General features: G+C 35.7%; 1 protein-coding gene across 1 annotated transcript; it reads left to right on the top strand.

Annotated features, from left to right (window-relative positions):
- Positions 1 to 1,952: 1,952 nt before the first annotated feature.
- Positions 1,953 to 24,409, top strand: RPF1 (ribosome production factor 1 homolog). The gene is made up of 9 exons (XM_082688167.1): positions 1,953 to 2,271; positions 3,713 to 3,769; positions 5,597 to 5,677; positions 15,083 to 15,178; positions 15,731 to 15,884; positions 22,875 to 22,957; positions 23,374 to 23,555; positions 23,750 to 23,876; positions 24,196 to 24,409. Exons 1-9 carry the CDS (start codon positions 2,044 to 2,046, stop codon positions 24,235 to 24,237), a joined length of 1,050 nt encoding a protein of 349 aa, XP_082544293.1. The 5' UTR covers positions 1,953 to 2,043; the 3' UTR covers positions 24,238 to 24,409.

Below are 24,409 nucleotides of genomic sequence, written 5' to 3' on the forward strand. Positions count from 1 at the left end.
GTCTCCTCTTGCTTCCCGCTCCTCTTGCTCCTCCTTGTTTTTGAGCTGGTTATTCCTCTTTAAATAAGTGGTATAATATTTTTTATGACTTATTGCAGCCCAACCCATATGTCAGTAATTTTAAAGCTCAATATTTTTTCCTTCCTATTGTATTGTATAAGTCAGATTCGGTTTTGTATCTAAGGATTATGATTTTAGTTTTCTAATCACAATTTTGGACTTTTGGCTTCATAGCAGGTTTTGGTGGAGTTTGTATCCCGGAAAATGCAGTTTTGATGTTTTCAATATTCTATCTAAAAGAACTTAAATGGTTAAAAAAATGCAGTATGGACACCAAACTACTGAATTATCAAAACACTCAATGTCAATACTGAAATGTATTATTTCAAATTAAGGCAGTTTCTAACAATAAACCAAAGGAATTCTTTTGTCTCTGGAGGACATTTTCATAAAATTAAAATGAGGAATATAGAAAAACTTAATAATTGTGTAAACACTTTGTTGGTTTCTATGACACTCTTCATTTTCTCTTCTCTTCTCCTTTACGGGGTCCCCCTTTCTCTCCAGCTCTTTATGTATGACTGTTCCAGTGATCAGTACTTGGTCCTCTTCTCTTTTTCAGTTCTTTATCTACACTCGCTATAATTATTTGAAATACTATCTATAGACAATAACACCTACATTTTTATCTCTAGTCCATACCTTTCTCTCCTGCTACATAATCATACAGCCCAACTGACAACAACAATCAGTTGACTACTAAGTGTCTCAAACTCAGTTACTTCCAGAACTGAAATCTTGATCTTACCCTTCAAATTTGCTCTACCTAAAGTCTCTCTCATCTCAAATAATGGGAACCCATCTTTCCAGTCACTAAGTTCTAAAGTTTTGGGGTTCATCCTTAACTTCTCTCTCATGCACTTCATTCAATCATCAGGAGCCCCACCTTGCAAAAGAAATCGGATCACTTCTCACCACCTCCATTAGAACCACTCTGGTTCAAGCATTGTCATTTCCCCCCTTCTTTCACTTTCCTTCCCCTAAATAAAATCTATTCTCTGAAGAAAAGTCTGAATGATGCTTTCAAAATGTTAAGTCAAATCATGTTGTTTCTTTTCTCAAAATCCTCCAGATGTGCATCTCACAGAAAAGCCCAAGTTCTTACAAAATTCTACACAATCTGTTACTTCTAAACACTTCCCGCACCTACTTTCCTCCTTTCTCATATTAATCCTAGCTTCCATCGCATTACCCAAACATATGCTTACTATTGACGGGGATGCTTGGAATTGTATGTTTCCATTGCTTGGACAGCTTTTCTCCTAGATAACCAGCTTTACTCACATGAACAGCTCTTCCCTCAAATAACCGCTAAGTTTACCCACTACCTCTTTCAAATCTTTGCTTAATGTTAACTTTTTCAATGACGGCAACTCTAACAATCCTATTTAAAAGGTGCAACCTCTGATCTTCCTTTAATCCTATTCTATTTTCTCCCTACCGTGTGTTACACTATTTGTGTGCTCATTTCAGATCTTCTTCCAGTAAGACATAAACTTTATACAGCAAAGGCTGCTTTGTTCCAATATTTTGAGGGCTTGACACATAGTAGACGCTCAATAAAGGATTCCACAAACTCATCATTTCAGTATTCAGACAGCAGGGCAACCCCCCCAAAACTTTTCTCAAAGCTAAATTTCGCCACTTTTTTTTGTTGTTGTTTTAAGATTTTTATATTTTAAGACCGGAACGAGAGAGCATGAGCAGGGGGAATGCGACTCCCCGCTAAGCGGGGACTTAATGAGGGGCTCAATTCCAGAATTCAGGGATCATGACCTGAGCTGAAGGAGGACGATTAACCACTTAACCAAAGGAGCTACTCAGGAACCCCTGAATTTTGCCACCTTCTTAAATGGCTAAAAATCACAAAGTACTCCACCTTTCTCTTTAAGAACTTTTTGACCCCGGAAGTAAAAGTTTAAGTGAGGGAGTCACGGGGGTCAGCTGTTTCCCTTTCCGTACAGACGCCTGGAAGCAAACACCATGGCGAAGACCGGGGTTAACAGCGGCAGCCGAGGAAAGAAAGGCCTGAAACGGAAAGCGGCCGCCGAAGAACCCCAGGAGGCTGCAGTTGCTGAGGATGGAGCGACGGAAAGCGGGGTCCAACCCCCGAAAGCGGCCGCCTTCCCCCCAGGCTTCAGCATTTCGGAAATTAAGAACAAACAACGGCGACATTTAATGTTCACGCGGTGGAAACAGCAGCAACGTAAGGTAGGACGGGGCGGCGGCGGCCGAGCGCATGCGCCGCATTATTCACACGCGCGCGCTTGATGGTGGGGCGGGGAATAGCACTTGCGTGGTCGCGCCTTCCTGGTGCGGGAGGAGGTAATTTGGAGCAGTGAGGCTGAAGTTCTTGTGTCCTGGTCCCCTCGCACTGCTTTGGAGACATTCTCTAGATTTCAGCCGTTTGAGCGTCAAGGATTCTCTTCCTTTTCAGCCCCTCTAGGTTCTCCCTCTGAGAATGAAACCAGGATGTCCCGCTCTCGTAGAAGCGAAAATCTCCCTCCAGACCTGGAACGCGAAATTCTCCCATCTCTATGTTTAGCCCAGTCCGCCTAAATTTGGCTGATTCCTAGAATCCGTAAAACGGGCACTACGTAAACCCAAAGTGATGCTTCTCTGATTCCTGGACTCTTACCGAAATTATTTATGCAAAGTTTCTAGTAGTGGTATTTATAGGGTTGTCTTCATACTGTTATAGGGGTAAATATGAAGCGATAAATAAAACTCAAGATCACGGTACTTATCTGTGGTTAAATTGCAATTGGAAGCAAGCATCTGTTTATTTTTGTACGTCGTAAAAGTTCACACACATAATATTCTTTTCACTTGCCTGGCTCCTCTTACTAGATACTGGATTTTTTTTGAGGCCGTGGATTGTGCCTTACCCATTATAAGCGCCAGAGTGCTACTGGAATATATACTCTAAGTCCCTCTAGGAGAGCGGGTTTGCCGGAATGGTCTCCTAGACGTCTTCTGTAGTCTTCTGTAATCTAATCTGAAACTTGATGAGGGGTGGAGGGTAGATAGGCACTGGGGGGTTTGAGGGGTGTGTACTTTCTGTTGTGTATTAAGCATTCTATTCAGAATCTCTGGAAGGTACCGATTTACAGTAATTACAGGTGTAATTCACCTTGCAAGTTCTTAATAATTTTGAAAGCATATTTTGATTGTAAGATTTATGGATAACAAATGGTGGTTTATTGGAAGCAATCTGAAAATGTATCTCCCATTCTCATTTATTTTTAGTACTTTCCAAAAGATGTAAGCAGCATACCCATGGTTTTCTTTAGAACCCAACTTACTAGGAATGCAAAATGAAATAAGAAAAACTTGTTAACTTTTTTAAGCATACATTTTACATTTTTACTTAAGTTGAGACTTTATAGTTAAAGGTAAAGCTAGTAAAACTTTAAATATTTGAGCTTGCCAATTTAGATCTTTTTGAAGGAGCAAGATACTTATGTTTTATTGATTGGCCAGCTTATTTGGTTTACAATAATTTAGGTATGAAAATCTGTGTTAGGATGTTTAATATGTTACAAAGATTTCTCAGTTTAAGTATTCATAGCCTTAGTAATGTATAGTTCAGTATGTGTTTGTGATGTAACTGGTGGTTTCTCAATATTGTTCTTGTCTTTAAACTTTTTAGGAAAAGTTGGCAATTAAGAAAAAACTTAAGAAAGAGAGAGAAGCTCTTGGTGATAAGGTAAGTAAAATCTTTAGCCACCTGCTTTCTGTCTTATGTTGAGGAGTGCTCTCTGATATTTATGTTGTATCACTTTCTTTTAAATTTATTATAAAATATTACCAGTGTATAAAAGATGTGAAAATAAAATAACAAACCCCTTTCTGTTCTCTACCCAGCTTAGAAACAGTGCATTGGCAAATAATATTCAGTCTTTCGTATGCTTTTTCCTGATTGCTTTCCCCTCTAAAGATAACCACTTAAGAAATTGCCGTGTTTTGTTCCCGTGCACTTCTTTTTTTGTGTTCCTAAATGATGAAAACAATAGTGGTGTTTTGCATTTTTTTCAAAATTTCACGTAAATGGTATGTCTGCTTCAGTGTGCTTATTTTACTTAATTTTATGTGTTTGAGAGACAGAGACTCATCCTTCTGACTTTGGGAATGGGGAAGCATCCCAGTCTAGTACTTACCAGACTTGCCAGTATTAGACTGTTTTGATGTGCAGAATCTTATCAGGCAACATTAGTCTCAACCCTCAGTACTCAGTCAATAACAGCAAATATGCTGATCACCATTGGGAAATTTCATCATTCTTGTTTCTTTGACTGAAAGATGACTTCCTAGAACTGCCTCCTTCGGCTCGGGTCATGATCTCGGGGTCCTGGGATTGAGTCCCGCATCGGGCTCTCTGCTTGGCGGGGAGCCTGCTTCCTCCTCTCTCTCTCTGCCTGCCTCTCTGCCTACTTGTGATCTCTCTCTGTCAAATAAATAAATAAAATCTTAAAAAAAAAATTTTTTCAAAACTCAGTATTTATTTCATAGAATAATAAATAAAATCCCAAATAGTTTATCAGTTCATACTTCTTCATATCTCTGCTAGCATACATATGTTTTGAATTTATTTTAGTCACTGTGTGCTTATAGTTCTCTGTTCCTGATCCTTAGCATTTCATTTACAAATTTTTTGGTCTAAGCTGAGTGAGCATGTTGCCATTTCTAACAATATTCCATTATGTTGAAGTGTCGTAGTCATTAACTTTTTGTATGATATTTGCCCTATTTGCTGTTCATTTCCACTAATATTAGTGCTGTTGCATATTTTTTTATATAAATTGCTGCTCCCTTTCATTCCTTACTGTAAATGCCTCAAACTTTCTAGTTCAGTAGATAGACTTGTAGCTTTGTTACTTATTTCTGCATAGCTTTCTGGAAGTACTGGAATAAAACTGCATATAGATATACCTTTGTATAGCCGACCCCTAAACAACATGGCAGTTGGGTTCCAGACAGACCATCTCCACTCCTGCACAGTTGAAAGTCCTATTAACTGCTAATACCCTGCTATTGATCTGAAGTCTTACTGAGAAATAATCAGTTAACACATATTTATATGTTATGTGCATTACATGCTGTATGCTTACTGTAAAATAAGCTAGAGAAAGTGTTATTCAGAAAATGTTAAGAGAAAATACATTTATAGTCTTGTACTGTAAAAAATTCACTTGTAAGTGGGCCTGCACAGTTTAAATCCATGTTGGTTAAGGGTGAACTGTAATTTTTTTCATTCTGTTTAATATTCTTCTTAGTGGATAATTCTTTTAATTCCAGTTTCTTCTTTCAGGTACTTTTGCATTGTATTAAGTCATTTCATTCAGTTAGTATTTCTTCTAGGATGTTTATATCTCTGCTCAGAGTTAAAAACCTTTTACTCAGTATTATTGGGATGAATGAGGAACAGATTTGGGTTTTGGATTGTTTGGAAATTTCTGTTATTCTTCCCCAATCAGACTGCAAAATTAGCTATGTAAATTGCTTCTAAAAACTTAATTTTTTTTCTTTTATTTAGGCTCCACCAAAGCCCGTACCAAAGACCATTGACAACCAGAGAGTATATGATGAAACTGTAGTAGACCCTAATGATGAAGAGGTAATGTTATAAGTCTTAAATAAATTTGGATGGCCACAGTTGATAAATCATTTGTTCACATATTGACACTTAAAAGTACTGGCTAGTGAAATTGTATATGGACTGATTCAGCTATAATGTTGACATATTATTTGCTATAGATTATGTCATAGTTGAATTTCTCAAATGTTCTAGAAAAAGGCAGAAAATAGAAATATATTTCTATTCTCTAGAAATGTATGATATTTTATGCCTAGGTAAACTTTTGTCATTTAGTATCTTACATAGTACTTCTGTTTTTAATATCATTCGAAAAGCATTACTCATACTACAGATTTTTGTAGTATTAGACATTTTGATATAAGGATAACATTTGGTGATATTTTCTGTGTCCTCATAAAACTCTTGGTTTCAAGATTATCATCCACTTGTCACTTTTCACATTTGCCCTTTGTTTGGTGACAGTATAGTGAGAGAATCAAGGTTTTTAAACTTTTTTTTTTTTTTTCCTGGTATAGCAGATTTGGTTTTGGTTATATTTGCTCTCAGATAGTACTGTTTTTGACATTCCTTAACATTTCTAGATATGATCATTCATTCAGTCAGTCTGTCACTCTTCTAGCAAATGTTTATTGATCATCTGCTGTGTATTGGGATCTGTTTTAGGGACTTGGATTCCACCAGTGGACCAAACAGTTTGCCATATATACACACAAAATATCAGCCCACCCAGAACTTGTATTCTAGGGAGAGAGATAAACAGTGAACAAAGTAAAATAAATTATGTGTTAGCGGGTGATAGATTACTACAGTTAAAAACTAGGGTGAAAGAGGGGTGCCTAGGTGGCTCTGTTAGTTAAGCATCCAACTTGATTTCAGCTCAAGTTACCATGTCAGTGTTGTGAGATCGCACCCCAGGTCAGACTCTGTGGTTAGCAGGGAGTTTGCTTGAGATTTTCTCTCTCCCTCTCTTTCCACATGTGCGTGCTCTCTCTCCTCCCCTAAAATAAATAAATCCTAAGAAGAATCTGAATAAAGTAGATTGAGGACTATCTGAAGTAGAGAGAGTTTGCAATTTTGTATGTATAGGAGTATGTGTGTGTGTGTGTGTGTGTGTATGATTTATTTAGTTTGACATAATTTCAGACTTAATAGAAAAGTGGAATTCATGTATGCCCATCACCTAGATTTCCTAAATTTTAATTTGTACCACACATGCTTTTCTTCTGTATTCTCTGAAATGCTTGAGAATAAATGGTAGACATGAAGCCTGTTTACTCCTACATAATCTAGTGGATTTTACTTGTAAACAAGTATGTTTTTCTTAATAAGCACAGGGTATAGTTATCAAAATCACAGAATTAACATCGATTATTATCTAGTCTAGACAGCTTATTCAGTTGTCTACAGTTGTCCAAATGGCATCATTTTTAGCAAAAGATAAATTCCAGCTCATGGATTCAATTCTGTTACGACTTTAACCTCCGTTAATTTGGAACAGGTCCTTGCACTTTATTTGTTTTTAATGACATTAACATTTTTGAAGAGTACAATCCAGGTATTTTTTATGGAATGTCACTTAATAGGAGTTTCATATTTGCTCCTGATTATGTTCGGTTTATGTATTTTTGACAGGTATATGTTAGATGTGATCTTATATTCTTTTTGATGCTATTATTAAGAGTCATATATTGTTGATTTTCCCATTTTGGCTTCTGTTTTTCCCTTTTGTAATAAGTATTTGGGAGGGGTTATGCTTTGAGATTATGTAAATGTGTACTATTCAAACTTTCACTCAAGATTTTGCAATTACGAATAATTTTTTCCAGTCTTATGGGTGATTGTATCTCAGTGTAGTTTTAATTTTTTGTTCACTTGTTGTGAATGAGGTTGAATATCTTTTTATGCTTTTTTTCTTTTTAATCAATTGTTCATATCTAGTGGCCATTTTTTTGTTGATTAGGGTTGCAGTTCTATGTAATGATTGTCAGGGTAGGCTTCATTGAGAAGATGACCTTTTAGCAAAGACTTGAAGGATATAAAGAAATCAGCTATTTTTGAATGTAAAGAAATTGACCTCCTTGCAGTTCTGCCCCATTTGGTTTCCAAGGAATGACCAGTGTAAAAGTTAGTGCATAAACAGTGCAAAAGTTCTGAGGCAGGAGGAGCATGCTTAGTATGTTTTGGAAGAACAGCAAGGAAGCCAGTATGCTGAAATTAAGTGAGCAAGAGAGAGGGTTATAGAAGAAGGGCCAGTATTGGGAAGAGCAGAGGCCAGAGCAGTGGCTTGGTTGGCTTGGTTTATACTTAGTGCAATGAACCATTGGATGTTTTGAACAGAGGGATGATATGATAGATAGATTTTTAAAGGTAATTGGTTGCTATACTGAAAATGTAATTTAGAGAGGGGGAAATAGGTACTTAGGAAGCTACTGAAGCAATCCAAGATTATGATGATGATTTGGGCTATAGTGGTTACAATGGGTGTTGAGAATCAATTTGATTCTAAGGTTTGGGTTTTTCCCCCCAGGTATATTTTGAAATTAGAGCCAGTAGAATTTCTTGATAGATAGGAAGTGGGATGTGAGAAAAAGAGGATTCAAAAGCGGTATCGAGGGTTTTAGCCTTAGTAATTAATTAGACGGATAGAAGGATGGAATTGTCATTGACGCGATACGGAAGGGGTCTTGCCTGGAGATAAATTGGAATTCACAGGTGTTTAGAGGCTACATATATATGAAATTTTCCCCAATATTTACCTAGGGGAGAATTTGTTAGGTTATGAGGTGTGTAAATATTCACCTTTATATGGTGGTGCCAAAATGTTTTCCAAACTAGTGCTTGTATCACTTTTCACTTGCATAGAATAAGGGCAGTGTTTCTGGCCATCTACATTCTGACCAATACCTTGGTAGTGATAAAGGACTATCGCATTGTGGTTTGAGTTTGCATTTCCTTGATTCCTAATGCGGTTGAGCATCTTTACAGGTAGGCACTGTGTTTTGCTACAGTTATGCCATCTCGTGTTTTTTGCCCAGGTTTTTTAATCCTATAGTATATTTTACTGATTTGTAGGACTTCTTTTAATATTTTGGATACTAATCTTTGCTATATAAGTATCTTCCAATTTGTGGATGTTCTTTTTACTTTTTCTGTGCTTTTTTCGCATTTATGTGCTTAATCATCAGGAATGGATTTCTTTGTTTGGCATGAGAAATTAAATCAATTTTTCTTTCTTCCCCTGCCCCTACCATATGTAACCAGTTTCCCCAGCACCATTTTTCCAGTACTACAACCTTTCCCACAGTGGATTATAATGCTGTGTCATAAATCAAGTACCCATATATACTTGGCCTTTTTCTGAGCAATTGGTCAGCTTGTTGCTTTATCACTTATTTATTTTCATGCTAAATTTTGATATCTGTTAGAGCAGAATGCCCCTCTCCACCCCCATCCTCTAATCTCTCTCTTCAGGAATATTCACTTTGTGAACCTTTGGTCTGCCATATAAAATTATAAATCGTGTCAAAGTAGATAACTTAGGGGTTCTATTTATATGTTGTTTTTTTTTTTTTTTTTTTTTAGGTAGGTCTTCTATACAAAAAATGCATTTCAGTGATTTTCTTCATGCAAGTTTTATACATAAATCTTGTTAGAGCTATTGCTGGTTTTATACATGTAATTTTCTTCATGCAAGTTTTATACATAAATCTTGTTAGAGCTATTGCTGGATATTTTGTGTTTTTTATTAGTGTAAATCACATTTCTGAAAATTGTTTTATTTGCTGATTTATAAAAATCCATTGATTTTTGGATTGTGATCTTCTAAACAGTATTCCTAAATTTGTTTCTAATAATTTGTCTAAATATTGTTTTTATTTCATGCTTAACTAATCATTTCTGCAAATAACTTTCAGTCCATTGATAATTTCTTTTGTGATGACTAGAACCTCCAACATGTCAAATACATAGAAATAGCAATAGTGTTATCTGTGCCATGTTCCTAATTTTAAAGAGATGCTTCTAACATGTATGTGTTACATACATACATTAATGTTTGTGTTTTTAATGGTAGATTCTTCTTATAAGTTAAGGAAAATCCATTCATTTTCTTGCTGGCAGGGTTGTTTGTTTTATCATGAATGAATGTAAAATGTTACAGGTGCTTTTTCTGCAAATGTTGAGATAATTATGTACTTTTTCTCTGCAAATATTGAGATGAATGCAGTTTTTCTCCTTTATTGTGTGAATGTAGGAATGAAATAGATTTCCTAATGTTAAATCTCTTTTGCATTCTTGGAATAAATTTAATTTAATTAGATGTTTTATCTTTTTCACATTGTTTTGGTTTGTCAGTACTCTTTTTAGAATATGTATATCTATATATATAAGGGAGACTGCAGTAATGCTCCTTTCCATTCCTAATATTATTTATTTGGGCTTTTTACCAGAGATCATATCTGTTTTGTTAACTCTTTCAAAGTACTTTTCTGATCATCTTTATTTTGAAACTTCGTTTTCTAATTTATTTACATCTCACCTTATCATTTATTTCTTGTTACTCTCTTGAATTTATTCTTTTTATTTGATTAACTTGTTTTTCATCTTCCTTTCTATAATGAGCAGTTAAGTCCACAAAATTTCCTCTAAGTACCACTTTTGTTAAATCCCTCAAGTTTTAAGATGTGTTTCCTTTCTTATTGTTGAAATCTAAGTATCTCTTATAATGAAAGATTTGATTCCTTCTTGTAATTTCATCAGGGTTTGGTTTGGTTTGGTTTTTGCTTGATGTGTTTTATTTCATTAGTTTTATCCCCTGATCCTTATTCTTTCTTTTCTTCTACTTATATAAGGTTTCATTTATTCTTTTTCTAGTTTCTTTTTTTTTTTTTAAGATTTTATTTATTTATTTGACAGATCACAAGTAGGCAGAGAGGCAAGCAGAGAGAGGGGGTAAGGCAGGCTCCCTGCTGAGCAGAGAGCCCAATGTGGGGCTCCATCCTAGGACTCTGGGATCATGACCTGAGCCAAAGGCAGAGGCTTTAATCCACTGAGCCACCCAGGCGCCCCCTTTTTCTAGTTTCTTAAAATGGAAGCTTACGTTACTAATTTTATACTTTTTCTTTCTTTTTAATATAATCACATAAGCTATGGTTTTCCTCCTAAGCACTGGGTTAGCCATAGCCCATACATTTTGATATGTTTGTTGTGTTTTTATTTTCATTCTGTTCAAGATATTTTCTGTTTTCTCTTGTGATTTCTAATTTGGTTCATCAATTATCAAGAAGTGTATTGTTCAGTTTCTAAATACTTGAGGATTTCGCAGGTATATTTCTGCTGTTGATTTCTAACTTAATTTTACTGTGGTTCTGGAACAATCTCTGTTGATTTTAGTCATTTTCAAGTAAAGAAACTATTCTGTGTTCTAGCGCAAGATCTATTTTGAAGAATGTTGTGTGTTCCTTTGGAAAACATGTATATTTTGCTGTTTCGAAGTGGATTGTTAAGAGAGTTGTTTTAAGTTGGTTGATTGTGTTGTTCCTATTTTCTGTGTACTTGCTGAATTTCTAATTCTATCAAGTTACTGAGAGGATATTGAAATCTCTAATTATAATTTTTGAGTTATTCATTTCTTCCATTCCTTTCAGTTTACTTAATGTCTTTGGGGGTTCTTTTGTTAGGTACATACCTATTTTTAAATTTTTTTTGTTTCTACTTTCCTTCAGGTGTGAGTCCATTTGTAATTATTATATCTTCATAGTGTATTGATTTATAATCCAGTATATCGCTTGTTGTCCCTTCCCTTAAATTGTTTATTGCAACATTTCTTTACTTAGTTTCTATTTTATCTCATTTCACACAGCCACCTAAACTCTCTTATGGTTACTGTTCTTTTTTCGTGCTTTTGCTTTTAATGAGTTTATATCTTTGAATTTTTTAAAGTGTCACAGTGTATGGTTGGATATTGCTCTTTTATTCAGTCTAACAATTAGTATTTAATGTTAATTATTGATGTAGGTGTTAATTGGTGTTAATTATTGATTGTTTACATCTGCCATTTTGCTTTTTTAAATATATTTTATGTATTTTTATTGTTTCTCCTTGACTGCTTTCTTTTATATTTAAAAATATTTTTTAGTATGCTATTTTAATTCCTTATAATCTTTTGAGTTATATGTTTAGGATTCTTTTAGCAGTTTCTCTAGGAATTACAGCATAATGTCTTCAATTTATCACAATCTACTTCCAAGTAAATACAGACATGATGCTGATAAAAGTATAATAGGTTACACCAGTATAGCTTGAACGTTTACACATACACACACAAAAGGTCTTTTATGGTTACCTTTGTATTTACCATTTATAGTGCTCTTCTTTTCCTTGGATCTGAGTTACCATTTGGTGTTATTTTCTTTGAGCTTGTAGAATCTCCTTATGTTTTTGTTTTTATAATAGATCTGATAGCTAACTATCTCATTTTTGTTTATTTGAAAATATGCTTATTTTGCCTTCAGTTTTGTAAGAATTTTGCAAATTAAGGAATTCTTGGTTGACTTTTTTCTCTTTTAGTATTTGGAACATACACTATTACATTTTGACCTTCATAATTTCTGATGAGAAATCAGCCATTTTAATAGTTGCTCCCTTGCATATGATTTTTCTTTTTTCTTTCAAAATTTTCTGGTTTTGGCTCCTCGTTATTTGACCTTGATGTGTTTATGTTACTCTTCTTTTTGTCCTATTGGGGTTTGTTGAGCTTATAGCCGTATGTTGGAATTTTTCACCCATTATTTCTTCAAATACTTTTTTCTACCTTCTCTTTCCTTCAAAGACTTCCTTTTCTTTTCTTCTCTTTTTTTTTTTTTAAAGATCTTGTATTTATTTATTTGAAAGAGAGAGAAGGAGCAGGGACAGAGAGAGAAGCAGACTCCCCACTGAGCAGGGAGCCTGGCATGGGCTTGGTCATGACCTGAGCCAAAGGTAGACACTTAATGGACTGAGCCACCCATGCTCCCCAAAGACTTCCTTTTCACACTATTAAAATGGTTAGCTTAGTCCTGTAGTAGTTTTCTGTAGTTTTGTTCCTTTTTTAATGATTGTTTTCTCTGTTTTTCAGATTGGGTATTTATTAACCTGATTTCAAATTCATTGATTCTTCTGCCATCATAGATCTACATTAAGCCCCTCTTTTAATTTCTTGAATATTTATTATGGCTGCTTTAAAATTTTCACTAAATTCAACATCTAGACCTGCTCAGAGACAGTTTTTATTGGTTGCTTTTTTCCTGATTATTAGTCATAATAAGTACCTAATTTTTTGGCTGAAAGCTGGACACTCTGGACTTTTTTATTTTTTGAGTTACTGATTTTTTTTGTTCTAGTAACTTGCCTGGATTTAAACTGTGTAATGACTCTATCCTTCCCATCTATCTATCTGTGTAATGATTCAATGCAAAATGAACAAATCTTTTAGAATTTCTATTAAAAAAAAAGAAAAGGAAAAAGAAAGAGAGTCCAGTTGAGGAAGGCTTTACAGGATATACACTTTTGACAAAGAAGAGTACTCTGGAGAAGGAAACCCTAATACAGGGTTATATATATTTTTTGTTACATCAAGAGTTATAAATCATCATGACAGAAGACATTCAGAAAATTACAAATTTGATCTTATGGTTTCAGTGTGTGCAAGGTTGAAGGCTTTGGAGGTATGGAAACAGAACTTAGGGAGACTTTTACTCACCTTTAGTTTAAAATGTTCTTTTAGAAAGGTATTTGTTAACAAAGCAAATATAGGGTGCCTGGGTGGTTCAGTGGGTTAAAGCCTCTGCCTTCGGCTCAGGTCATGATCCTGGGATCAAGTACCACATTGGGCTCTCTGCTCAGCAGGGAGCCTGCTTCCCCATCTTTCTCTGCCTGCCTCTCTACCTACTTGTAATCTCTTTCTCTGTCAAATAAATAAATAAAATCTTTAAAAAAAAAAAAAAGGCAAATATATAGTGTGTGTTGGGAGAGAGAGCCCATGCTTTGAAGTTCAGTGAAGTCATTCTGACCTTGGTAAAAGCTTGGCTTCCTTGGGAGCCTAGGAGCAGGGCCCATAAACATTAAATGTTGAATTTCCTTTATCAGTATTGTACGTCTCTACTTGTCTTTTTTTGTTTTGTTTTGTTTTTGTTTTTAAGCTGCCTCCCTAGAGATTGTCCCTGTGTTTGTGTGGCTTAATGTTCAGATTTCATTCTTTCCTTACCCTTGCCCTCTATTAATAACACATATTAATCATTACTTCTTACCTTATAAATGCTTTGGGTGGATACTGTGTTGAGATACCTTGAGCTTCCAAACTTCTGTCAGCTGAGCTGAGTGTGGGTTGAGGATTGCATTCAAAGTTGGAGCCAGTTCTCAAGCCTTCCTGGCCTTTCATGTGAATTGGTTTCTTAGAACTCTCCCATATGTATGTGTATGGATTTTGTGGAGATTGTTTCAGTCCCTCTGTGGCTCTTTCACTTCCTTAGCTCTGCATTTCTGACTGGTCCACATCTCCCCTGAACTGGCCCAGCAACCTTGGACTAGCAAAGCAAGGGTTTTCAGACCCACCTATCCCCAATCTAGTCCATTACCCTTAGATTCAAGATTGCTGGTTCTTGCCTACCATCAAACCTAAAGTTAATAAAGTTAGTATTTTCTCAGCCATGTTGATGGAAGAAATGGAATAGTTCTTAGCAAGATTCCTGATGTCCTTGCCCATAGCCCTAGCCGTTTTTCAAGAATGAATATGGCTCAGGGCACCAGAGTTTCATTTGGTTAAACACCTCACTCTTGATTTCAGCTCAGGTCATGATCTCAGGGTCATGAGATCAAGTCCTGCATTGGGGTCTGCTCTCAGCAGAGAGTTTGTTTGAGATTGTCTTCCTCTTCCTCTGCCCCTCCCCCTGCTTACACACTCTCTCAAATAAATAAATTTTAAAAGAATAAACACAGCTCAATTTGTGTCTTGAAGTTGTTTTTTGACAATTTTTTCCAGTTTTATACTTGTATTCTACAGATAGAAAATCATTCAGCCTGTTCATGTTGCCCTTAATATAAGTCCCTCTTGGCTTTCTTTAAATCCCCTATCAGTCAGGAAGATAGTCTGTGCCATAGAATCCTGCTAGAGCTACTTTTAAAATTTTGGCCTAATAGTAGAGTATGTTTGATATAAAATTATATTTTCTCCAGGGGCGCCTGGGTGGTTCAGTTGTTAAGCGTCTGCCTTTGGTTCAGATCTTGATCCCAGGGTCCTAGGATCAAACCCCGCGTTGGACTCTTTGCTCAGCAAGAAGCCTGCTTCTCCCTCTGCCATTCCCTCTGCTTGTGTTCTCTATCTCGCTATGTTTCTTTCTGTCAAATAAACAAAATATTTTAAAAAATTATATTTTTTTCTGTTCACAGGTTGCTTATGATGAAGCTACAGATGAATTTGCTTCTTACTTCAACAGACAAACTTCTCCCAAGATTCTCATCACAACATCAGATAGACCTCATGGGGTAAGCATATCAATCAGTATAGTTATTGAATTCTTAACTTTCCCACATAGACTATTTAAAAGAACTCCTTTCAGAAGATCTCAGTTAAATTATTAGTAATTTCAATAGATAATGCCTATGAATAAGCTAAATAAAATTATACATTTCTAAGCATGATTCTTCAGGGTAGAGTTTACTGGCCTTAGCACTATTAGCATTCTGGACTGCATAATTTGTTATTATGGGGGTGGTCCCCTTCATTATAGAATGTTTAGCAGCATGCCTGGCCTCTGTGCACTAGATACCACTACCAGCCATCCCCATCACTACCACCAGTTATAACCTCTTTTGCCAAATGTTCTCCAGTGGGGCATAATCACCCCCAGTTGAGAACCAGTGCTTTAGGATGATCAGCCTTAATAAAGGATTAAATACTGTTCAGATTCCATTCTTTCCCTGCCCTTGCCCTCTATTAATAACACATTAATCATTACTTCTTACCTTATAAATGTATATCACTTAAGACTTTTATTCCTTCTCACTGTCAAAGATTTCTGTTATTTTGTTTTGCAGAGAACAGTACGACTCTGTGAACAGCTCTCCACAGTTATACCAAACTCACATGTTTATTACAGAAGAGGACTGGCTCTGAAAAAAATTATTCCACAGTGCATTTCAAGAGATTTTACAGATCTGATCGTTATTAATGAAGATCGTAAAACACCAAGTATCCTTTTTTGTTTTATTAAAGAAGTTTTCTTGTTTCACCTTCATCCCTTTTTAAAATACATTTGAAAGAATAAGGAAATGTTTTCTATAACTTTAAGAACATATAATTTTTTAAGCTAGAAAATTATGTATCTATCCAAGATTCTATGAACTAATTTTTTTCTTTTCATTTAGCAAGTATTCATCAAGTAAATGATACAGGCTGACATTATTTTAATCCTTAGTAAAAGATGGAGAAGTAAATAGGAGCTTCAGGGAGTTTATAATCTAGTAAGAGAAAATAGATAAGTAAACTAACAAAACTATAGCGTGGATAGTTCAGTTTAAGAGAGAAATACAAGATATAGTGCACAGTCTGGTAAAATCTGCCCTGGGGATATCAGGGACGAGGGACTTGAGGTGAATATGGGTGAATAAAGTTGAAGAAGAGTGCCCAGTGCAGATACACTTACTTATAAAGGCAGAGGCATGATGGAGCTGACCCTATTGGGGATCTGCAGGTAGTCTGATATGGCTAGATTCTATGTTACCAGAGGTGGTGTCACAGGGTTACATTTTTGAGGTAGATATTTGAGCCCATATTATGTATTTGCTGCTGTTTCAGATGCCAAGAATACTCTATCCTTATTCTGTGAGTCTCAGATCTGAGGCAACTATGTGACATGAACCCAAGGTATTTTTTCCTGTTTGGAGATGAGAGAGCATATAAAGATGCCTAGATTTGTTTTCGCTATTGCTTTTGTTTTCCTTATTTATCAACTAGTGCCTCTGAGCTCATTAATGTAATTTAATTTTTTAAGATTTATTTATTTATTTTTAGAGAATGTGCATGAAGCAAGCAGGGAGAGGAACAAAGGGAGAGAGTGAGTCCTTAAGGAACTGCCTGCCCCCACCCCCCACCCTGAGTGTGGAGCCTGGCACAGGGCTCAATCCCAGGATCCTGAAATCAGGACCTGAGCCAAAATTAAGAGTTGGCAGCTTAACTAACTGAGCCACCCAGGCTCCCCTGTGAACTTATTAATTTTGAGGATGATCATTTGCATGGGTCAAGTTATTAAAATTATTAAGGGTTCATAAAAGATAGGGACAGGATTTTCCTGTTGCCAGAATAACATTTTTTTTCAATCAATGAACATTCCTTTTTTTTAAAATAGTTTAAAAAAATAGTTTAAAAGCTATGTTTTAAAAACCTAATAAATACCTTTTAGAGCCTTACTATTTTCAGTATAAGTTAAAGACATTATCCACTTTACGTGAGTTGCTTTCCAGAGGCCAAAATAGACTAAAACTAGCTTTCTAATGTAATGTTTTTGTTGGCCATATTATAGAAATTAGATTATGGGTTAATGTACCCCAAATAACAAAAATCTCTTGAATATTTAACTATTCCAGAAGAGATGTTTTTAATGTAGTTGCTGCTGCCTTAAAACTGTCTCCCAAAATAAAGTGGCAAGGTCTGTGTTCCTCTCTGTTTTTGGCAATTAAAAAAGTATTACCATTTTAAGGCTGCTAGCAGGCATTCATCAGTTCAATAAACATTGTATCCTTCTTTTAGTTTAGGTATTTTATATAGGCACTAAGTTTCACTTAACACCATCTGTTGCCTTTAGAAAGCTTATGTTCTCTTTTCCTTATATATTGTCTTTTTCCCAAAATGTATTAATACCGTGTAGGATAAATTGATATCATTAAAGTACCATCAGTAAAAAGACCAAATTTATATTAAGGAATGACTAGACTAATTAATTCAAGTGTAAGATTATATTTCCTATACACATAAATATATATATATGCACACACACATAAGCATGTGATGGGTATCCCATGATTGTAAGCTTTAAGTATGGAATTATGCAGTTTTTAAAAGTCTTAATGAATAGAATTTTTATAGGTATAATCTTGCCTGGATTTTTTTTTTTTGAGGTTTTATTTATTATTTGAAGAGACCGATAGTATCAGATATAGTGAGAGCACAAGCTGGTACGAGAGGGAGAAACAGGCCTCTGCTGAGCAGGAAGCCTAACATGGGGTTTGATCCCAGGACCCTGGGACCGTGACCTGTCCGAAGGCAGACACTTAACTGACTGAGCCACCCAGGCACCCCTGGATGTTGATTTTAACAATTTCAAAGATACTTCATTTTCTTTCCTATTTGATATGTAGTAATGCAGTTGATGGCAAAGTGTTGGAAGAAGCTAGGAAAGCAGACCTCCTAAATTGCTTTTGTGTTCTCTGAAAAGAGAATGGTCTTTAAGACTAATAAGGACATCGGTAAGGGGCATTGGAAGTCCATCTTTGTTAAAAAGATTTAAGGCCTAGAAACTTTGAATAAGGTCACATATCCTGCTTTCAAAGAATATCTGCACAACTTGTAAGTGAGACTTTGCTACTCTGAGCAAGATAATAAGACAGGCAAATGGAAGGAAAGGGAAAGAGGACTGCTAGTTACTATTTTTCATGATCCAGGAAAAAAAACATGTAGAATAATTTAAAGGAGAATAATTTGTAGGCACATAATAGAAATGTTAATGTGATTCCTAGAGGCTTAACATGGGCTTACAAATACTAAGTCATGATTCCTAATGATGATGCTTGGAGAAAACTTGAAAGAATTGGAGATATTTGGCCTGTAGGAATTAGAATATGGGGGCATGATAAGATACTGGAAGGGCTGCTATAAAAGAATAGTGCCACATGGTGGCAATTTATGGAGATACAAACTTGATTACCTCTACAAAAGAGCTTTGTCAACTGTCTAAACTGTATTCTAGTGGCTTTGGGTCAGACAGGTATGATGTCAGATACAGACTTCATTACTTGCTGCTTTTGTAATTTTTTCAAGTTTCTTGGGTACTTGGTTTTCTCATATTCTATAATAAGAGATAGTACCAAATCTTTAGGGTTCCCGCAAAGATCACATTAAATGTATGTTTCCAAGGCTTAATGCCTCATTTGTTGTAGGCATTTTAGTAAATGTTATGGTATAGGGGAAAGCATGGAAGTTTTTTCTGGAGAGACCTACATCCTCTATTTGGTATTTCTAAATGGAAATTTGAGCTAGATAAGTCTTCATGCTGTACTTCTGGCAACTTGTAAACTGTTTTGCATTCTTGACCTTTGGGAAGGTATTAAAAGTTTCACCTCAGTCTTTATAACAGAATGCCGCCTGTGCATTAGGGTTTTTGCACAAGTGTGATCCCAGCCTTAAGGTCTGCCACCTAGCTCTGAAATTTGGGCTAATCTGCCTAACCCATCTCAACCCCTTTTCCTTGTTACTGAAATAGGGATAGTGACTCCTGTTCTTCATGGTTTATGTTAGGAATTAGCAGTAACATAAGGAAAGCTTTTTGTACAGTGCAGGTACTTGGGAATTATTTTGGATTTTGTAGTTTTCTTTTGACAGAAACAATTCAGTGGGAATGTTTTAGGAAGGATTCAAGTCTTGATTTAGATTAGAAGAAATTATCGTTACTTTTCTTAGCCCCCTGAGATTTCATGACTTTTTTCAGTGTGCAAATGATCCAGAAATTCTTTTTGGCTATACCTTATGAAATTTGAGAAGTCAGGAAGAACTCAAATATTACTGATAATCTGCTGTGTGTATGCACTAGTATTTATCAGTAAGAAGTCTGTCTTCTAAGAGTTAACAGATTAGTTGGGAAGAAGGTCATTTACATGATTATAACTCATATAAGTGACAGGTGCTAAAGTTAAGTAACAGTGGCAGGTGAGATTTAAAGCTTAATTTTAACTGTATAAAAAGAGGTGGCATTTGAAGTGGGCCTCAGCGGTACTACATTTCTTGATTAAGTTGCTTCAGTCCCAGCATGGCAAGCTCCTTCCCGAGAAGACCAGCACCATGTCTCCTGACCAGAGTTCTGCAGGGCTTCAGTTCTAGTGGAAGTACTGTCAGGTCTCACTTCACAAACAGATCAGAGCACACCTAGTTAAAACTCCCCACATTCTGGTCAAGGACCAGATACTGCCCACAGCAGGCAAGGAGAGCCTCTGCAGATAATTGGCCTAAAGGACACAGCAGCCAAAACACAACAGTAGAGCACACGCCAGAGACACTCCCCTAAAGTGCCAGGCCCTGGACCTTATAGGACCTCTACTTCTAAAGCCATTACTGTTTGGAGCAGGAAACATAACGGGTTTTCTAACACAAAAGAAGGCAGAGACTTTGACAAAATGCCAGATGGAGAAATTTATCCCAAATGAAAGATGATGATAATGTTAGAGCCAGAGATCTAAGTGAAACAGATAAAAGTAACACATCTGCTAGAGAATTTAAAACAACAGTCAAGGATATTCGTTGGCCTTGAGAAAAAAAAAAAAAGGAAGATTTCAGGAAGGTCCTTACATAGAGATTAAAGATTCAGAAATGAAAAATGTAGTAACTGAGATTGGAAACAGGGAGGAGGAGGCAGATGGATGGATAAATGATACAGAAGACACAAAATAATGGGAAATAAGCTGTTACGGAATGGGAAATTAATAAGCTGTTATGGAATGGGAAATAAGAGTTATGGAACACGAGAACAGATTTAGGGAATTGAGTGACTCCTATCATAATTCCTATAGAGTGCCAGAAGAAGAGAGAGGAAAAAGGGCAGAAAATTAATTTGAAGAAATAATAGTTGAAAACTTCCCTAATCTGGGGAAGGAAATAGGTATCCACATCCAGGGGGCATAGACAACTCCCATCAAAATCAACAAAAGCAGACTGACACGAAGATATATTGTAATTAAATTTTCAAAATATAGTGATAAAAAAGTCTTAAAAACCAGTAAGACAAAAAAAGCCCCTAATTTAAAAGGGAAGTCTTGGTGCAGATTTCTCAACAAACTTGGCAAGGCAGAAGGCAGAGGCATGGTATATTCAATGTGCTGAATGGGAAAAACATTCAATAATGTTCATTCTGTACAGCAAGGCTATCATTCAGAATAGAAGAAGAAAGAGCTTCCCAAACAAAAACTTAAAGTAGTTTGTGACCACTAGACCAGTCCTGCAAGAAATATTAAAGGGGACTCTGAGTAGAAAAATCTCCAGAAACAGTGACAAAACAAGTAGTAAAATGGCACTACATACATATCTACTGGTAATTACTCTGAATGTAAATGGACTAAATGCTCTAATCAAAAGAGACACAGTTTCAGAATGGATAGATAAATAAGACCCATCTTTATGCTGGCTACAAGAGACCCATTTTAGACCTAAAGATACCTACTGATTGAAAGTGAGAGGATGGAGAAACATTTATCAAGAGAATGGATGTCAAAAAAAAAAAAAAAAAAAAAAAGCTGGAGTAGCAATGCTTGTATCAGACTTAAAACTAGACTTTAAAATCTACATGAGATGTAGAAGAGCACTGTATCTTAATGAAAGGGGACAGTTGAACAAGATCTAACTATTGTAAATACGCATCCAACATGGGTGCACCTGCATATATGACAGTAACAAACATAAAGGAACTCATTGGTGAAGTGGGCCTTCGTAGGTGAGTTAAATATTGCAGGTATCTGAAATAGCATGAGCAAAAAATATATAGTAGGATTAATATGTGTAGTGTACAAGAGATTGTGTCAGTACCTGCCAGTTAGGAAAAATAGGGAGGCATAAAGGGAGATTAGAGATTAGAAAGGTGGTTTGGGGCCACATGAGAGCTGTACTGATGTCTTTGTTCTTTAGGTGAGCAGTGGTGAGAGTAGTATGAAATTAGCTACAGCTGTCAAGACTCAAGGTATATCTAGTTTGTTTTTCACTTAGCATGAGAAACCATGGTACAGATAAAATGAGAGTTGCGTTCCGTATCTTATTACTTAAACAAACTTGATTTACAGTCTTGGAAATGGTGAGAGAGGTCAGACCAACGTTTTAATGTAGGTGGAAATTCTCAAGGACCTCAACTAAGAATAGCAGTAAGGGTGAAGGGGTGGCTATGGAAGTGAGGAATTTATGAGGGTAAAAGCAGTAAATAGGATTTGGTAAGGGAAGGAGGAAGTTGAAGATAACCCATGGGCTAATGGGAGAATGTGTTTTTGCCTTTTTTTTTTTTAATGGTTGAATGTTGATGCCTTTATAAAAAGATGGCAACATCTGTTTTGTAAAACTATATGCAGATAATTTGGAATAGTTTGATTCTGACCTCTTTACAGGTTCAGTATTTGGAATAATCAAATTGTGTTACCAAGACTTGAGGAATGTTGTATATAGGTAGCTGCATTCCAGACATTTAAAGCCCTTGGGCTGCTAACCCTACCAATTGAAGTATAATTTATAGTTTAGTGTGTCTGGCAGAAATCTCTGTAGTAGATCATCAGTAAATGGTTATTAATTAATTGATTTTAATTTGTGGCACAGTAATCCCAAGAATAAGAACTTGTCTTTTGAGAGACACTAATAACTTTGATTTCAAGAAGAGGGGGGAGTCTCTAGTCTTATGGGACAGTATTCAAAGCTGACAGCATATATTAACCTTGCAAATCTATAAAAAAAAACACATATAAGTGTACTTGTTTATGTATAAAAGTGCGTTTTTAGGGCTATAAGACCTCTGAACATGGAGGTAAACTTTTTTGTTTGCTGTGCTAAAATTATGCTAGAATCCCACCTTGTCTTACCATTACTGTTAGTGTAGTGGGCATAAGCTCTTTTCACCTAGTTTAGTTGAATACCCAACATACCCTGTTGAGAGTGATGACTCATTTGTTATATTGTGAAGAGAAAAAGTGGGACTACTATAGCTTAATCTGTTTTTTTGTTTGGTTTGGTTTTTTTTTTTTTTTTTTTTTAATATTTGGGTTGACTTGTGGGACTTTAGTTTTGAGTATGGTAAGGAAATTTGTTAACCCAGAGGCATACACGTATCTACCTCTTCAAGTAGCTACAAATTTTTAGGAGCCTTTGGACATACAGAGGACCAGGTATTTATACAATTTAAGATTTAAATTACAGAGTTCAATGTGTTCTTAGCTTTCTGAACAGATGGATTAATTCTGAGTCACTTGCCAAATGGCCCAACTGCTCATTTTAAAATGAGCAGTGTTCGTTTGCGTAAAGAAATTAAGGTAAGTTTTATTCATCCCTTAATTGGCTTTGATCTGCTTGCTGTATATGGTTAGTCAACTCTAACTTACAGATTGAATTGGCATTTTATAATGGCATTTGTCCTTCTGCTTAAATCAAGTTTTATCTACTGGCAGTTTTCTTAGGAGATTGTAATTGAGTTCTGGCATACAGGCAGTAGCCTTCATTACTATGAAACAGGTTACTTACTAGTAGGACTTTTTGGTACAGTCACTGCAAATAATTTTAGATCTGTTTTATTATTTCATGAGGTTGTTAACTCATATATGATAGTTTGTCATCAAGAAAGACGCCTTTAAAATTTTTGTCACGTAAATTCTAAAACTTGAACTTGCAGTATCAGGATATAGATTAATTCCTTGTTGTGTTGTTTTTTTTTCCCCCCTCATTTTTCCAGAGAAGAGGGAAGGACCCTACAGAACACATACCTGAAATAATTTTGAATAACTTTACAACGAGGCTGGGTCATTCAGTTGGACGTATGTTTGCATCTCTCTTTCCCCATAATCCGCAGTTTATTGGAAGGCAGGTTGCCACATTCCACAATCAGCGGGACTATATCTTCTTCAGATTTCATAGGTGAGGAAGGTACTTTAACTCCTTGGACTTTGACTTAAATCATGAAATACATTTCAGTGTAAACGTTTTCCAGTGTATTGTGACAAATATCATAGATGAGAGATAAATTTTCTTTTGAACTCTTATCACATTGAAGAAATTACATTTGATTCATTGAGACTGTTTTCTCTTAATTCTTTCATTTATCTTTGAAGGTACATATTCAAGAGTGAAAAGAAAGTGGGAATTCAAGAACTTGGACCACGTTTCACCTTAAAATTAAGATCTCTTCAGAAAGGAACCTTTGATTCTAAATATGGAGAATATGAATGGGTCCATAAGGTAATGTGCCTTATTTCAAAAGCCACTTAGATCATTTTGAATGGAATGAGAAGGAAACCATGTACATTATGCTTTTGAGTACTTACATCTCAAGTTATGCTTCTGACATCCGTAAGTTCAAAAGAGCAAATTTCTGATAGGGTAGTTTGGTCTGGTGATGAACTCTGGTTCATTTGAATTATCTAAAGATCAGTGGTCCTCGAAAGTGGACCAGTCTCTGAAATGGACCCAGAAGGTTTTTTTGTTTTTGTTTTGTTTTGTTTTTAGGATTGTTAACCTATAAATTATTTACTTTTTTTTCCCCCCCTTCTAATTTCAGCCCCGGGAAATGGATACAAGTAGAAGAAAATTCCATTTATGAAATACTGAAGGAATAGTATTGAATTGTGCTAAACAGACCTATCTTGAATTTATGACAGAAGACTCTTTTCAGAAAGTCATTTACTGGTTTCATAAACCTTTTCACATGTGGACAAAATACCAAGTGCCATTCACTGTAGCAAATACAAATAAAAGTCATTTTGGTGAATTTA

This window comes from Mustela nivalis, assembly GCF_964662115.1.
Source record: "Mustela nivalis genome assembly, chromosome: 10".
NCBI lineage: Eukaryota > Metazoa > Chordata > Mammalia > Carnivora > Mustelidae > Mustela > Mustela nivalis.

What these genes read in the sequence shown, in the direction of transcription:
- RPF1 (XM_082688167.1), top strand. Translation starts at nt 2,044, where the DNA reads ATGGCGAAGACCGGGGTTAACAGCGGCAGCCGAGGAAAGAAAGGCCTG. An exon ending in TAGACCCTAATGATGAAGAG is followed by an intron (nt 5,678 to 15,082) that starts GTAATGTTATAA and finishes TTCTGTTCACAG; the next exon opens with GTTGCTTATGATGAAGCTAC. An exon ending in ATCTTCTTCAGATTTCATAG is followed by an intron (nt 23,556 to 23,749) that starts GTGAGGAAGGTA and finishes TTATCTTTGAAG; the next exon opens with GTACATATTCAAGAGTGAAA.